Source organism: Centrocercus urophasianus, unplaced genomic scaffold (genome assembly GCF_019232065.1).
Source record: "Centrocercus urophasianus isolate 14NV4802_14NV808 unplaced genomic scaffold, USGS_Curo_1.0 seq_27, whole genome shotgun sequence".
Taxonomy (NCBI): domain Eukaryota; kingdom Metazoa; phylum Chordata; class Aves; order Galliformes; family Phasianidae; genus Centrocercus; species Centrocercus urophasianus.
In genome coordinates, this window is record NW_024884833.1 from 9,768,945 (window position 1) to 9,787,381 (window position 18,437).

Here is an 18,437-nt window from a genome sequence, read left to right on the forward strand (position 1 = left end):
ACAGCTCTTCTAGCTACCCAGCTGGTGTGTCGACAGCTCCATTTAATATTCTTGTCTAGTGATACAGCAAAGACCTCTCATGCCTATTTTTAAATGCACATTTTTAATATTCAATATAATGTTACTCTTTAACAAACTCTTTACTCCCTGCTTCTTTTATGAAGCTTCCTGTGGTCTTTAAAGGGATTGTTAACCAAAGAATGGATCACACTCTTTCTGCATGAGCAGATTCAGAAACACTCCATTAAACCTTTCAGTATTTAATATAAAGAGTAATCTCTCACCTCTGAGGAGATAAGCCAGTTGCTGAGTGATTAACTCTGGTGCTTCTTGAAGAATCTCTTTTACTACTAAAGAGGAAGAAGATGCTTCTAACTCCAGGCTGCCATCACACTGCTCATCTGGATTGATGACTTTGACAACAGCTGATTCCAAACTTTTATCCTCACTATCAAGTAAATTTAAAAAATACATTTATTTTTTTCTGTCTAGTTGCTGATACAACCAAATAAAACATTGCAAAAACTTTTAAAAATTTTAGATCGTAACATCACTATTATTCAAAATTTGCTACGAAGTCAAAACATGTTACAATCAAGTCCTAGAACAGTAATTTCAGGATGAAGATCCACAATGATTTTATCAGCAAGTATTAAACAGTTAACTGTTCACAGTTCTGTTACCAAAATCTCAAATTTATTAATTTGAAAAAAAGAAAAAAAAAACATTTCTACAAGTACTGAAAATTTCATCATTCATAAAAGAGAGACTTGGAATTTCCCCATTGAATGTTTCAGCAACTTACGAAAGATGTTTATTTTGCATTAAAACACTTTCTGTTTCTGCTTCCAGTAGTACCAACAGAGCCAAAGTACATTCTACAATATCAAATACTACTCGTAATTCCTTAGAAGGAAGAAAAAGGAGTAGACAGTAATAAACGAAAAGCAAATCTTACGGATATTTTTTCTTTGAAAAAAATGTACTGAATTGTCAGCAGTCGTCAGAGTATCAACAGCTATGAGGTTTACACATTTCTTATTTTAGATTTTCTCTACTTTTCTTTTAATCTCAAAGTAGGATGAAGCTGTTTTGTTTTTATTTCCCAAGGCTGCATAGTTAAATCTATAGCATAGATAGAATGTTATTTATCTTAAATGAAGTACTAAGAGCTGGAAGAAAACAGTGCTCTTCACCCTTGACAAGAGAGGCAGACCACTATAAAGAAGCTCCCTGTGTTCACCATTGGTTTATAAACTTTCCTGCTTAAGGTGTACGGGCTCCCATACAGCAACTCAGCCTCTGGCATGGGAGACATTTTGAGAAAAATGCCGTGGTTTGTAAGGATTTCAGTAGTCTAGCAGCCAAACAAAAATCATAAATGATATAAAAGCAGAATATGAGCTGTTGCTAGGTACATTTACAACAATTTCTATTCAACATTAGTTTTATTTAAAGCCAGTGTTGCCTCTGATGTAAACATTTCAAATTTCTGTTTTTCTTTAGGAGAACCTTAACAGCACATACACTTGCAATTGTTGTGGCCACCTCCAAAACAACAAGAGAGCTTTAATTTCTTTAGTGAAAACTAACTAACAAGCAGGAAAAGAAAGGTATTGTGTTTACTGGTTATACGAAAGGACATTTAAAATATTTACTCCAAGCAATGCGAAAATACAAGTTGTCATAGAAATGATCCAAAATAATGGAACAATTATTACTTTGGTGTATGTATTAAGCATAATCACAGAAATAATGAGAGAAAACGTATTTTAACTTCCTTTTTTTGTTTGTTTGTTTGTTTTGCTGTGCTAACATAGCAATATCAATCTGAATTCAGAAAAAACATAAAATACGATTTTTAAAATAGGTCAAACCTGTAAGCCATTTTCTTATATAAAAGATGCAATACCTTGTCAGCATGTGGCTGTTTGTAAGCGTTAAAGACAACTTCCCTTCAGCATTCAGCTGGTGTAAATTGATTTCATCTCGGAAGATATGGAATGACTCCGGGATATTCAGCTCCTCCAATATAAACCTTGTCTCTGTGAAGAAGCTGAAGTCTCTTCTTGGTATGTTTAGGACTGGTAGGCAAAGAACATCAGGAGGACTGACCTGTAATGCACATGCGTAATTATGAGAGTTGCAAGAAATAAGGCTTGATTTATATTAGTCATATTTTACCAGACTGAGCAACTAGAAAGTTTGGATTTTCTGTCAAATTTTTGTCCTTTTACTTCATTCTTTATGAACCACTTTCTGCTCTTTTTATTTGTTTCTGTCTGTGTGCTCCTCGTGCAGAATTGTTGCAAAATGAGGAAGAAGAAAAAATGATCTATTAACTTCTGAAAATCTTACTTAAGTTTTTCAGGAAAATATGATGCTTTCTTCAAAATTCTTTAAATGCAAATAGACAATATTTTAATTCATGGAAACCCTCTTTAAGAAGCCCTGATAGTCTTAGTCAAACTCTGCCTCCCGAACTTGACTAATTTTGCATTTCTGACACTGGATTGGGATGAAGAGCCAGAAATATTTACATTTAGACTAATTATTTTGCCATCTAAATAAACTCCCGATTGTATGGAAGTCAGCAAAATAACATCCACTTCTGTAGAGCACACAAGTCATTCCATTCATCTGAAGCTTATTACAAAAAGTGGAGAATATTCTTTGAATGCAATTGTTAAGACATCAAATTCTTTAGTTCATGGTATTTCTTTTACAGTATGCATACACAACACTAAGCACAACAGGATCACAAGCAGAATGGACCTCCAATTGCTATCTCTGAAACAAAAACTAAAAGAGAGGTATGATCCATCCAGGATCGTATGAATCAACGACTTAAGTAAAGCAGTCACTTAAAGATCCGTAATTTATACTGCAGGTTTGTTTATGCAATCACTTCTAAAACAGAGGTTTTTATGGGATGTCTTAACTGACTTAACAGCAAGATGTCGGTAATAACTTGTAAGAAAAAAAACTCTCTCTTGTTTTTTTTTCATTACCTTGTCTAGAAAGTAGGCATAGGCCACAGCAGAAATAAGAGAGTCCAAATCACAGGATTTACTTCCAAGAACAACATGTACTTTCTCCAGATGTTTGCTCCGGCTCTGTAACACATTAGAAGACAACTGTCATGAGTGACAATGAAAACAAAAACAAATTCCAGTCACCAAGAATCTTCAGAAGACACTCTAAATATCCAGGTACTGTCCTTAGCTGCAACACCTTTTTTTCACAGTTTGTTCAAAGAAATTTGGGCTACATAAAAGATGCAGTTCAGAATGCAAGGAGTAGCAGCAAAGCAACATACAAGCAGTTTCATGTATATATGGAAAAAGACCTCAAAAACAGATCTCATAAGAAAAGCAATCACAAAGAGTGTGGAAATACACATAGAAAATTATACACACATAGTTCTACTTTTCTTTCTTTGGCTGAAATCAGTAAATAGACAAAGTAACAACCCTTCATCCAGCTCTTCAGAAGCTGGAAACACTGACTGAAGTACCGACAAGTTTGAGCTTTCCTCACTGTCAACAGGGAGTCTGTTCTCCATTTGATCAAATTATAGCCTTCCAAACCCTGGAAAAAGAAAGGACAGACCAACTGCATGATAGGAAAATATTACAGAGTGTCTTCTTTATAGCAACACACACACATAAAAACTTAAGATGATGTTCTTTCCCTTGAGTACATTATTAAAGCTAGGCTAGCTCCATGGAAACATTCCACTTTTTTTCTTGTTGTTGTTTTAATGAGTTACACTTCATAATTTGAGAAATCTATCTGACTGACACTAAGATAAACAGCTCAGAAACAAATACATGAAATCAAACATGTTGCTCTCGTGGTGTAAAGGTGGATGTACTTCTTGTTATTTTGAATTAGAATTTTTCACTATCAAGTTAAAGTTAATCTTTCCACAGAAAGATATAATTAGTATACTATTCTCAATAATTATAGCTATGCAGTATGGTAAAACTAATTTATTTTTCTCTGTGTCTAGTCTTTCTTCTGTATAAATCTAAGGAAGAAGCTGTTCTCTTTCCATTATGTGGAATGCAGCCATGAAGATATCTCTGGGTAATTAAACGAGGACAACTACTCTCTACTTCCTTAGCAGTGGGAAAATTTTAACTATTTAGGACAGATAACTTTCTTAAGTGTACAGAAAATGGAACAGATATGCTCATTTAAACAGTATGTCTTCATCAGCAGTAAACCCTCTTTACTTCATCTTTTTTCTTTCCTTCTTTTAATACAGTCTTTTTTGCTATATGATTCTTGTCAGCACACATTTTTGACTAATTAATGAAGAATGAAAAAAGTTCACGGTTCATACTTTGCTTTTTTTTTATTCAGGGTCTACAAATCTTTTTTCTCCAGGCTCTTCAAAACTGCATAGCAAACAACATTACATAGACAAAGTAGGAAACTGAGTGTACTGAGAAATTGATTATTCAAACTATAGAGTCACTCATCTCTAAGTGCAAACAATATAAAAAACCAACTTATCTGATATCATTCTGTATGTACATATTCTCTATCTATAAACTACTTGCTTCCTTTTCCTCATACTGCATGAAACGCTATCTCACATAGAACTACCGGGGATATCCAACAGAAATCTGAGTCCCGGTGATGAGTGTCAGACCTATTCATCAACCATATTTTTTTCCAAAGAAAATGGTAATTAGAAATTTTTGGTCACAGAATCACAGAATCACAGAATGGCCAGGGTTGGAAGGGACCTCAAGGATCATGAATCTCCAATCCCCTGCCACATGCAGGGCCACCAACCTCCCCATTTAATGCTAAACCAGGCTGCCCAGGGCCCCACACAACCTGGCCTTGAACACTTCCAAGGACGGGGCATCCACAACCTCCTTGGGCAGCCAGTTCCAGCACCTCACCACTCTCTCTGTAAAGAACTTCCCCCTGATGTCCGACCTAAATCTTCCCTCCCTCAACTTAAAACCATTTCCCCTCGTCCTACACATATCAACCCTTTCAAAGAGTTGATTCCCCTCCCCCCATCTTATGAATTTGCTTTGTAGCACACACAATCTTCACACTTACTTGTACAACTCCAATGTTCACAACTACTTTGTTGTAGAGCTACACTGCAGTCTTCAAATCAGTAGAAATTGTGTGAGGAGTACCACCAAAGACAAAAGAATCACTTCATCTTCAAAATTGCATAAAGAAGCTCTCACATTAAATATATACATATATACATATGTATATTTTAAAAGGCATATTTCACTCAGTTGTGTGAGCTATCACATCTTTTCTCCTAACTCAGAGTTCAGAATGGGGACAAAATAGTTACAACAAAATTAAGGAATTCCCAGACCAAAAATTTATGAACCCTACACTTTTGAAGAAATAAGAAAAGCACTACTCTAAAGAGTAAATTACAAAGAGAATACAGTAGAGCAATAAATCTCAGGAGACCATCTCTTCTTCAGTATCCAAAGAGGTCAACTAGCTACCCACTAACTGATTTTTTATTTTTGAATCCTACCACACAGATATTTCATCAACACAAACAAATGAGAAAAGACTGTGAAGTACTGGCATTTCCTCAATCTGTCCTCAAGAGCTTAGTAACAAATCTGAGATAGAGCTTAATGGCTGGGTTCTTTTGTTACAGCAGCACAAAGATACACAGCAAGAGGGTGTATTTTTCTGTTAAGGTTGTTAACATACTTCATTTCTGAATCACAGCTGGCTTCTTCTAGAGAATTTCTGCCTACAGCACTCAGCTATGCAGTAGAGGCAACTGAGAGGCTACTTCCAACGTTTTCTCAAAGAAAAGGGAACAGAAAACAACTTTCTGAAGCTGTCCTGTTGCACACAGCCTTTCCCAGGCCGCTCCAGAGAGGATACATTTTTACTTCATGCGTGACAGTCAGTTTTTTTAATGACAGTACCTCTCCCTGAGTAAGAAGCTGTTCATTTGCACAAAGCTACCATACTTCACACTCTAATCTCTCATTTGTGGCACTGGGCAAAGTTTTTTTTAGTTTCTGTTTCTCTGGGCTTCTTTCACAATGAGATTTTTCTAATAGAATAGAACAGTTATTCTGTTAACAGTAAAATACAAAACTAAGTTTGTAAGTTGTTTTAAACTAAATAGAGAAGAAAAATCCTTTCTCTATTTCTTAAACTATCCCACATTACTGATAATATTTACATACATTTATATATCTATATTTACTTAACAGAATTTTATTTCTAGATACTTTCTCTTTTTCATGCTTTAAAGCAATGCTACTATTGCAAAGATGATGGTTTTCTTTGGATATGGTTGGTTTACTGTCCTGTTATTCCACTGGGTAATAGGCAAGAGAAGTCTCAGAGCAAAACACAACACATGCAAGGGCGAAGGACATCCATGGGGAAGCATACAGACAGGTGCATGTCTTCCCTAATCCCTGTCAGCACATTAATACAGAATTACTTACCTTCTCATTCTCCAGTGACTGCCACTAAAATAATTCAGTGATAGATAAAAATCACACTCGTACAATCTACTCACATGGACAACTCCAAATGTCTTTACTGCTTGAAATCGGTATTCATCCAATGCCAGAATCACAGGTGATATTTTCATATTCAGTGAGATTACTCAAACAGCTAGACAGAATTTTCACCATTCTATTTTAACATAAGAAACACTTTTGTACCAATAGCACAGATACTTTATCAAAAGCCAAGTGATGACTGGTGCTATGCTTGAGCAGAATTAATACTGTTTTAGCATGTGTTGGAGTGATAGCTTCAGATCTGTGCATTAGGTAAAAGACCAACTCTGCCAAACTGTAAGTAAGTCAGCACAATTGGGTGCTTTCCATCTCTTCTGCACATACGTCAATGGAAACAACTTTTTAAAACCTTAATCTGATTTCAGCATCTTAGAAGTTGTAAACGTTAGTATTCACAGCAAGACCATCCTCAGCTTGTCATTACTGGCAAAAAGGCACCATCATCCATGAGTGAAACAAATTAGGAGCTGGTCTTTCAGAACAACCAGGTCTTGCCATAACACTGCTTACTACAATTTCTAAAGACATTAAAACTAGCATAAAGGAAGGTACTGATAGAACTCAGGCTGTAAGAAATAATTGAAGACATTGCTAGAAAACTGCTTTCATATTGATTAAAATAAGGTCAGCGTAACTCAATATTTTTTTCCATCTCCCAGGGCTTAAATATGAAATTACCTAAAATAATATAAACAGAATACTACATAAAACAATTCTTCCCTGAGACATATTGCCTTTTCTGATCTCTTCTCTTCCCTAAGCATAATTTTATTCTCCTCCTCCTCTCACAAGTCCAAGATATTTAACTTCACCATCATTTCCTCTCTCCACATGCAACTCCCTGAATCACTTTTTAATATCCTACCACAACATATAATTAATAACCTTCCAGAAAATATATTCTCCGTAAAAGTAACGGTAAAGCACTCTACGAGCTTCAAAGACTGCTTTTTCTTCTGTCAGACCAAACTCGTTTGCATATTCTATTGCTCATCAAGTAACTACTAACACAGGCACATGGATGTGAGGCTTCCCCCCTCATCCTTGACTGCAAAACTTCTGATCTATCCTGCCAAGCAAAGGTCTCAGCAGAGAAGCCCAGAGTGAGGCAGCAGAAGTTTGACATTCACGAACTCTGTGATGTTGAGCTGCAGCAGGACTGTAAGAAGTTATTAACTCCTGCAGGAACCACAGCTAACTTTCAGAGGATCTGTGACTTCTCAGTCTAAGAAGGCAAACATTTTAAAGGTTGGTGATGATGAAACCAGAACTCATAGATTAAGCAATAGAGGACACCATCAATCTCTCTTACTGTTGACGGGTTTTTGTTCAGCTTGATTAGTTGTAAACTGTAAAGTGCATAAACACTCAATGTCTGAGATAAAATGAATTAAGGAAATAACATGCCATTCTCAGAGGCCATCAGTCAGGATAACTCAGTCCTGATCAGACCTGTACAGATCAATACTCAATCAATGCTCACAAAATCTGATTTATAAGCATTTAGATACTTCTGTGGTGAAAAATATATTTTGTTGGGCCTTAGCTGCATCAAACAGCTGACTCATTCAAAAGTACTGCATATACTGGTTTGCAAAAGCTTTGGCTAGGATATATTGATACAGTGATTCATCAAATTATACTAACTCAGTAAAAGAAAACATTCTTTTCCTTTTTTCTTCTGTTAAAATAGAAGGTGAAATGATCTTGAATGATAAGAAATCCTGAACATTTTTTCTGGTATAAAGCAGGAACCTCTGCTTGGTCAAGTAAAAAAAAATAATGCTTATTTCCCCTCCTGTTCATACACACACAGGTACCCAGAAACACACAGTTTTGCTTTCTGACAACTATTTGCTTTTTGCTTCAAGTCTCACCGGATCTTCTATCCTTCACCTGCAATGAGATCAGAGCATTTTGCTGCACAGGCTGATGGTGCATTACTTGTCAAGGATAGTATTTCTTTCAAGAAAGAAGCTCAACAGAAGCATATTAATAAAGAAGAAGCTGCACAGTCACATGCTAATACAGTGCCAGACACAACTCTGAAAGCTGCTCCAAGCTTGTAGCTGAAGCATTAAAATCACTGTTAAGCAAATGTGCTCAGTTTTCATGCAGACACATGAGAAAAAGCCTGGTAATCTGTAGCAATACTTAACTGAGATTTGGAGACTTTTATTCAGACAAGAAGATTTTTGTACTATTCTGTAACTTTGAGATTGAGCCTCCTACCCAGATCTAAATTTTTCTAGTCATTTCAGAGTATATACTACATTTGCCTCATAATATCAGCCACTGTTTTATCTCCATCAGTCTGAGGGTTTTTAAGTTATTATCCTTCTCTGTTGTCAAACAAGTGGTTTGTAGCCTAGGCAAAATTAATTTAATATTTTATGCCAAGTTTGACTTACTTTAATATTTCATAAATCTCTTCACTAGAAAGCTTTATACTGACCTGAAAAAAGTCATCCCAGTAAGTATTCTGTTTTTTCTTATTTTGAGGACAGAACATTACATTTATCATATACAGTATACAACATATATTGTCCCTTACTGTAATGGTTATAAAAAGGTAGTTATATAACTGATTCTTCCCACGGGAATATATTTTAAAAGAGAAAATTTCAAGTGTGCCATATTTTGATCTTTATTTGCTTGATCTGTATTAAACAAAATAGCTTTTACAAGAAACATCAATGCCATTGGCAGAATATAATATGATATAATAAAAGGGCAATTGTCTAGATCCAGACTTTCTGCTTTTGTGGGGCAGATGCTGACTTACAGAAATAAGTGGAAGTGCCTTAAAAATTCAAAGTAACTCTCAGGAAAGAATGGACAGGCATAAAATATCGCTGTTTTTTCTGAATTTTGTACTAAATATTCATATGGAATAAGATCTGTAAAAGATGATGAAAAACAATTATTAACCTATGACAGAGACAAGCAAATGGTCTCAGACCTTAGCTGTCGTGCATCTGCAATTTACCTGGAGCCTAGTTGATATATATATATTTCACCAGGTTTTACCTGCATTTGTTTCTCTTATGGTGACTGCACCAAACGCGTAACTTGAACATAACCAAGCATTACTGGACTTTAAAGTTAATACTTTAAAAGCTGTATTTAAGAGTTGAGAGCTTTGTAGAAAGACTTTTATTTAAAAATAAAGAATAAAAAAACGCTGTTTCCTAGAATTAAACTCTTCCACTGCAGCATGCTAAATCCTTGAAAATTTATAATGGACATGAGGGTAGGCTAACTACTTGCTGAGAAAGGAAATTCTCATCCTAGATCCTTCCAGGAACTTTCTTTTCCAGTCATTTTTAATCAAGAAGTGGAACAGGCGTATTGCTGCTGAGAATTCAGATTCAATACTGCTGCATTACCAACAAGCTCTGATTTGGCATTCTGCAGATAAACAAACTTCGGACTGTAAAAGAAATAATTCCTACCAATGAAAAATGTCTAACATTTTCTCATTTTGAATTGATTTTACAGAGTACGTCCGCATGGAAGTCTGCTCTGTTTTGAAATATCTGCTAATTTATTTGCCACATACATTCATTCACATCATAGAATCACACAACATCACAAGGTGGAAGGGATCCACCACCATCACTGAGTCCAACCACTGGCTCCACACAGGAACAATGAAAAATCAAACTCTGTGTTTGACAGCATTGTCCAAATGCTTCCTGAACTGTCAGGTCGTGGTTCCCATGGGCAGCCCGTTCCATGCCCACCGCCTTGAAGCAAAGAACCCATCCCAACCCCCAGCTGCCCTCCCCTCACACAGCTCCATGCCATTCCCTCGGCCCTGCCGCTGTCACACAGAGCGGAGCTCAGCGCTGCCCCTCCGCTCCCTGTGAGGAGCTGCAGCCGCCATCAGGCCTGCCCTCAGCCTGCCCTGCTTTGGGCTGAACGCACCCAGGGACCTCGGCTGATCCTCACGCACCTTTTCTCCAGACCCTGCATTATCTTTGCAGCACTCCTTCAATGCTCTGTAATGGTTTCATGTTCCTCTTACATCGTGAAGCCCGGTGCTGCACCCAGTGCTGTAGGTGAGGCTGCACAGCGCAGAGCAGAGCAGACAGCCCCTCCCCTCGCCCGCTGGCAGTGCAGGGACTGCTGCACCCCAGGTGCGGTTGCCCTTTGGGCTGCCAGGGCACACTGCCGGCTCATGTTCCTCTTGCTGTCACCGCAGCTCCCAGATTGCCGTTCCACAGGGCTGCTCTCCAGCCTCTTTTTCCCCACTCAGTACATATATCCAAAGCTGCACCATCCCAGGTACAGAATTAAGCGTTTGCTATTGTTAAATTTCATATGGTAGGTGATTATACAGCCCTCTGAATTTGTCAAAATCTCCTTGCAAGGGCTCTGTACCATAAAGGGAACAGCTTCTCCTAATTCTGTGAAAATTTGCTATCACTGTGAAAATAAATATGAATAATGATACCTAGTGCCATTTTGGAAAAAAAAAAGAAAAAAAAAAAAGAAAAAGAAGAATTGGAGAAAACATACAATGCACAGATGCAATTTAAACATCAAAAGAAGCATCACATAACTAAAAATACCAAAATTATCGTCTCCTTTAGAGGTTACATTTGTTCCATCAATTGTTTTGACTCTGATTCTGCATCATACTAAAGTTTTACATGTCCACACTCCCTTGCTTCTTCAAATTTTTACATTGAGGGACAGCTTTGGAGACAACACTTGCAGTGCATCACAGATGTCAGTAGTACTCAATTATATCTGACTTTCAAAATGGATTATTTTTGGGATACACTTGCCCACCCATGTTTGCCCACATTTTGGAAACCTAACTTTTACACCGTGTGTTTTGACCCCAGTTTTACTTCAAGAAAAAACTCCCTTTACCCTAGACATTTTTAATAAACTTTACCTTAGGGAATTAAAGAAAACTATGTTTTTATAATAAGATAAGTTGAGGAGGGGAGAAACTTATTCAAATGACCTTAGTCTCAATAAGAAGATCATATTGCCTTTTCTGCCAGTCAAAACAGGATATACTCCAGTATGGCTGAAAAAGGAAAAGCAGAAGGTTATTTAAACCTGAATCAGCAGTACTTCAACAGCCAGTCAATAACATTCCCTATCAAAGAGATTATTAAAGTAGAAAATCAAAGTTGTTCTTTTTGTTTTATGCCACGCTAATTTGAACAACAAAGGAGTTGTGTTCTCCACATGAAGGTGTTCTCAACTAACACCTGCACATTAGCAGTACATCATACAGCAATTCAGACTTGCAAAGAACAAGTGCTATTCATATTCCAGGTTGTCTTTGGTTTCTAAAGTCAGTAACAGCACACCTTTGAATTTTCAGGTCAAGTTACATGGCTCTTTTTCCCTCTCCTTTCCAACTGAACATGCAGAGGTGAGAATAGATTATATGTCCACTCATAGCAGTTGAAAGCACTCATCTACTTACAGATTGCCCTTACCAAGTAGAAGTGTTCCCTGAGATACCAAAAACAAATGAGGTAAAAGTAGAAGGTGGAAGAGCAGGTCGTGTTAATGCCAAGAGGCGATTGATATTAATAATTCCCTACAGCATACATTGCAGAATTTGAATAAACTGTAGAAAACAAAGAAAGACTGAGAGAGAAATAAATAAATAAATAAATAAATAAATAAATAATAAAAAAAAGTAGTGATGGTTTTTATCTTTTTTTTCAGAGAAGTCAAGTGGATTCAAACTCAGGTAACATAGTTCATTTATCTGCCTCTGTCACGGACTTAACATTTGATCTCAGGGTGTCCAAGAATCTTAAATTGTTCTCAGTTGTAGGAAGCAATCTTCCAACTGAAAAAAATTACTGAACCTTTAGAGCTGAGCTTCATGTTTCTTGGTTAGAATAAGCTTGAGATGATAGGTAGCAAATTGAAGAGAGATCACATCCTGAAGTGAGCCAACAGCCTTGTTGCATACGTGATCATATAATGAGACTGAATTGTTTGTTTATATATAATACATAGTTTTTACTCTGATCTGTACTTTTTTTTATTTTTAATAGCTTATGAACTCAGTGTTTCTTCTAAGAATTCATTAATGCACTGTGGATATTTGAGACCATATTACACTTAACACAAAAGTAATACAGTTACATTTTCACGTTTTCTTTTTGCTTTAGGTCTGCTGTGCACATTTTTGTCTTCTCTTGAGCTCATAAGCTACATTTTAAGTGATTTAAGACATATAAACAACAAAATCATAGTCACTATCTCTCTGCCCTATCTTCAATTGAAAGGGAAAGTTATAGCTGGAAAAGATGATCAGGAGGCCAAAGTCACATTCAGCTTTGCCTTTTCTGTTCAGATTTACAAAGTATCATAATTTTAAAATGCCTTGATTTTTTCTCTGCTCTCAAATAAGACTGCCTCAGAAATAAGGTTTTTAATTGTTTTTGTTGTTACTGTTCTTGGTTCCTGTCTTGGTGGAAGCATTTTTGTTGTTGTTGTCATTTCTACGTTCATAGCATTTTAGTTGCTAAATCTTTTTCCGCACTGAAAAATCACTTAATGGTATCTCTGTACTGTCCTTCATGCTGCAAACACTATTCCCAAAATAATTTTTCCAAAAACCCCCTTTTATCAGTGTGAGTCTCTTTTTCCATGAAGTGATTCTATTCTTATAACAAGCTTGAGTTTAAGCATGTTTTCTGAGGTTGTTCTGTTGCAGAAATTGAGCACAGATTAAAATTATTTTGTAACATTGTACTTACTAGTGAAGTGCACTAAGAATAATAAAACTATCATTTGCTTTTACAAAATAATCTATTCTTTACATTGAGATGTTTCTGTAAGAGAAGCATGTGCCATGTTCTTATAAGACACTGCCTTTTTTATTCATACAAATGGTTATAGCTATACAATACAGATCCTCATACAATCCTCACCATAGCACTCATGTTCAGATCCACAGATGTACTCTATATGAGCAACACAAAACATATAATCACATTGCTGTATTACTTCTGTAATATACTTTTCAGCATATGACTAGTCACTAATAATCTTAGAATATAGGTTCATCCACTGCACATAAATGAGACAAAAACAGGAAAAATTTAGAATGTATTTAGAATTCTAGATAGAGATAAGTTGTGCTGGGTTCAGACTTGGAGCAGAAGGAATATGGAACCTTTTGTAACCATATGCAGCGGATTCATCCATACATTTTAAATCTTCCTGGTCTTTGTGATGTGGGTTTTCCTCTTTCTCCGACTGTTTGGGCTGTGTCTGACTTGCCAATCCACTCACAAAATCCAGACATATAATTAATATGTACTATGACCCACTGAGCACTTCTTAGAGCGGGCTGAAACCAAACTGGCAGATTTTTTCTCAACAAGAAAACAGATTCAGTCACAAACCAACACCCACATTAATATGGTTGGTCTCAGACCTTCACTCATGCTGACATGAGATTCAAAGGTAGATTCTGCACTTTGTTTTGTCATTTCACTGGCAAATGCACTACTTCAGAAGTCAATAACATTTGACATATCCTGTATTTTGTCTTCTATGCATTCCACATTCCTATGCACATTCCTCTTGTGATGACAAGCACCCCCCACAAACCTTTTCAAATTGCTCTTAGTCTGAATCAGATTTCCCCATCAATCCTTGAAGCACTGAGAAGAAATTCAAACATATTTCTTTGATATCATTTAGCTCACTGCAGATTTTTGCTGTGTTGTAAGCACAATATTGAATGCACTAAATAACCTCATAATCACATTTAAAGGCTTAGTGATCTAGTGCCACCAATGCACTAAAATATATGATAACAAATGCAGTCAGCATTTTCCATACCATATGCTTGTAAATGTTATTCTGCAGGGAACCAATTAAAACTATGGAAAAATTGGAACACAGACATATGGAACAAAACAAAGCAACTTATCTTGTCACCATGGTGCTTGCTCAGTACATTGATTAGGGAATGGTGATATTATAGGCAAACAAACGCCACTTTAATTAAAGTGTGCTGAAAGGCAATAAACAGTAGCAATCTAAAATCTTCATTTTTGCTCTGCTGATGTTAGTTTTAGTGCTAATGAGACAGAAGATACAAAATACACTCCTGTAAAAAAAAAATTTACCTCAATTTTATTTGAAAATATGTAACACTAACATTCAATGAGAAAAAGAAAACTGAAGTGAAGTGCTTGGATCTCAGAGAGATTTAATATACTACTGCGTTTCAGGAAAAAAGAAGAGTTAAGTGCGTATTATCTCTCAAAAATTTTTCTACCAAGAGGTAGCATATTAAGTGAACTACTGTCTCTAATCATTCTATATGTGAATGATTAGATGTGCAATTACGAATAGAGGGAAAAAAACAACAACAACAAAACAAAACAAAAAAACAAACCAGTAGAAATGGAAGAAATAACTATCAATTGCTTTGAAAACTTTCCTCTGGAAGAAATAAAAAGTGGAGAGGTGAAATTATGATTTACCATTCAGGCTTGGGACAAGCTTGGAAAGATCTACAGGGTGGAATAAGATCAACTTAGTGTTTTCTGTCCTCTCTTGTACTACAGAGTCCAGCAGTACCATAGTTCCAAAGTCTCTCAGAGCATCACAGTTCCCACTGAAAAGATTCAAAAATAAAAATAAAAATATAGAGATTACATATCTTAAGTGAGAATCATTACTACTTTTGCACAGTACCGGTGACACTTTGCAATATTTATGGTGATGATGATTCAGCTCTAAACTGTAGCTCCTTTTCGCGTCATTTTGTCCTGTTAGAGCACATGTGTGCTTTAGCAGACTGAAAATTGGTGCAAAACCAAAGGAACAAATTATATTAATTTTACTGATCATCATCCAGCACAGCCAAGGTCTGTGGAGAGCTGCTATATAATAAACAACCTTTCTCTCATAGAGTAATAGCCAGATTGTCACTGTAGCTACTGACTCCATGCACTATCCAAACAGAAGTGCAAGCTTCAGTACTTATAAATATTCTGTTGACTCAAGACAGACTTTGTATGGCACAGAAGTTCAGTTTTATCTCATAAGTGGTATGTAGCATAGAGAAGAATAGAAATGCTCTCTTTATAGAAACAGAGAGCACTCAGTACTAAACACTAACTTCACAGTAAGCACATGAACTATTGCTTTAAAACTATGAAAAATTATAAACAAAATCATTTAAATTGTACTTTAAAAGTAAATTGAAGCATTGTCTATATTACAAAGGAATACAACAATTTATTTAAAGACATATCATACTGTTAATTTCTGTTTAAAAGTTTGGGTAAGAATAAAAATAATAAGAGATAAGGAACCCACCCTATGAGAGATTTATTTTGTTTATAGTTTATTTCAGTTTCATCCATCCCAATCAATGTTTTCACAACAAGTTACTTCAAAATTTTATTAAGAAGAAGAAGTAATAGAAATAAGTGGAAAAATTCATATATGAAGATATATTAATGACTTAAACAAGACATCCTACCTCCTACTACCTCTTCAGTGATAGTTTTGCTGAATACACACAGGAATCCTCTCTGTTAAAAGCATTACAAAAAATCTGCCATCCCTCTGAAACTGCAGCCCTAGCTAATTCAAAACACAACCATTATTTTGGTAAGACAGTGACTACAGCAAACAGAATAAATTACATTAATATTTCAACTTTAACCTTTAATTGACAGTTTCTGTGTAATGAACAGTATTCTCTATTTTTTCATTTAACAAAGTATGATTTAGTTTTAATTTATGGGGAACACAAATAACTGCAGCCTTCCCCACGCAGGGAGTTTGATTTTTCTGAACCCTTGAGCTCTTGGCTTTCAGTTAGAAAAAGCTGCATCCATTGATTTCTCTTTTTGCTGTTGTTAAGAACAAAAGGTCCAAAGGTGAGGAGAGAAATGTAAGCTATCAAAGAACAGTCTGCCTCCTCCTTCCTTCCACCAAATTACAGAGCTATAAACTTTCTAAGCAATTCTGAAGGTAAAAATTAGAGATCGTAACAACTCTCCTAGGTCACTTCTTACAAAGAAAGAAATCCTTAAATGTACATAAATAAATAAACACATTTGAAAGTAAACAAACAAACAAAAATAGCCCTCGGTATACAAAAAGTACCTATGGAAGCCAAAATATCTGATACAGAAGACAACAGCCAGACTCAGTGGCTTACCTCAGTGATCAGCAACACACCATACTCCATCCAATGGACATTTGGTACATATCAGTAATTCCTGTGTGGCTAGCCTAGAGGTTCAAGCTATTTTTTATGAATATATATCTATAAATATATATTTTATAAATATATATATATATTATAAATAAACAAATACATATTTATATATATATAACCCTTACAGATATTGACTAGTATCCAGTTAAGCGCTTGTCAGAATAGGAACACTTTAAATTAGAAACTGATGATGATTTCATGATAGTACATTGTAAGGTCATCACTCTCTGTTCCCAGTCTGCTATTTCTTTAGCTCGTGAGTTCTGCTTAGCTAATTGCCTAAGTCTCCACAGATTGGAATACCATTACACAGCATTTTATGTTAAATAAGTATTTTTAACAGAAGAAATAGGAGGAATAACTACGTGTGGCTTTTTTTCCCTTATACAGGAAGCACATGATGGGTGTATTATGCTGTTGAAAGGATATCTGTTCACTGTTAATACAATTAGAAAAGTCTATTAAAAAGAAATAGGTCATAATTCTTTCCTATTTTAGCAGCAAAGTACAGTATTTTTTCTGAGGATCAGTCAAGGAGGAAAGAATAAGCTAAAATGGCAACATGTATCTCTGCAGTTCTATTTGAACATTGTACATCTAACTTCAGGCAGAATTCATATGCATAAATACCAACATATAGTTGTCATTTCTGAATAAAACAAGCACATCAGCTCTTGAATGAACATTTAAGCATTGAAGAAATTTAAAAATATTTGAGATATTTCACTGTATTGATCGCTTAAGCAGATCAGTTAACCCTTTAAAGACATAAAGACCAAACTGCATGTGGCTTTATGATTTGAGTCATACATTCCAGGCAGAGCAATGTATGAGAAAAATTTTGAGAAAGAGGTCTCCTGACTTGATCAGAGGAGGTTCACATCCATGAGCTGAAGCCATATGAATACTACATTTCTGCGATTTTAAAGCCAACCTTACAAATATAGTGCAATGATTGATATTAATTTGATCAAGATGCTAATAATTTTTGTATCTTACTGTTATAACATCAAAATACAAGGTAAAATCATATATATTTCTTTAAAAATAGCATGCAAGGTATATACATAACAACATACAAGCTTTAACATATGCATGACATGAAATACCTGTTATAAGTTGTATATTGTGAAGCATTTGGGCCATTCAGCATGCAAAAGTTAACTCTGCCAAGACAAACTACATTCTTTGCTCCAGTGACATGCAGTCTGTGAAATCATCTCATGTCATGCATACAAAGCAATAGCTGTGCTTAACATAGGAGAATCACAGAATCATAGAATGGCGTGGGTTGAAAACAACTTCAAAGGTCATCTAATTTCAACTTCTCTGTTATGTGCGCGGGTCACCAACCAGCAGACCAGGCTGCCCAGAGCCACATCCAGCCTAGCTTGAATGCCTCCAGGGATGGGGCATCCATAACCTCCTTGGGCAACCTGTTCCAGTGCGTCACCACTCTCTGAGTGAAAAACTTCCTCTGATAATGGGAAATTTTGTACTAATTAAATGAAATGCACACCAAGCTGCTCCACGTAAATGGAATTATCTTCATATCAGGTATACTTCAGCATAAAAAAAATTCAGAAAAATGTAGTAGTAAATACTGAAGTGACTGAATCTCCTAATAGATA

General features: G+C 35.8%; 1 protein-coding gene across 1 annotated transcript in view; it reads right to left on the reverse strand.

Annotated features, from left to right (window-relative positions):
- The window catches only part of PRUNE2 (prune homolog 2 with BCH domain), a 136,563-nt gene that overhangs the window by 101,219 nt on the left and 16,907 nt on the right, over positions 1–18,437 (reverse strand). Inside the window, exons 2-4 of the mRNA XM_042826820.1 lie at positions 3,012–3,116; positions 1,913–2,115; positions 285–448 (exon numbers count right to left, since the gene is read on the reverse strand). Coding sequence (XP_042682754.1) covers positions 285–448; positions 1,913–2,115; positions 3,012–3,116 — 472 coding nt within the window. The remainder of the gene's footprint in view (positions 1–284; positions 449–1,912; positions 2,116–3,011; positions 3,117–18,437) is intronic.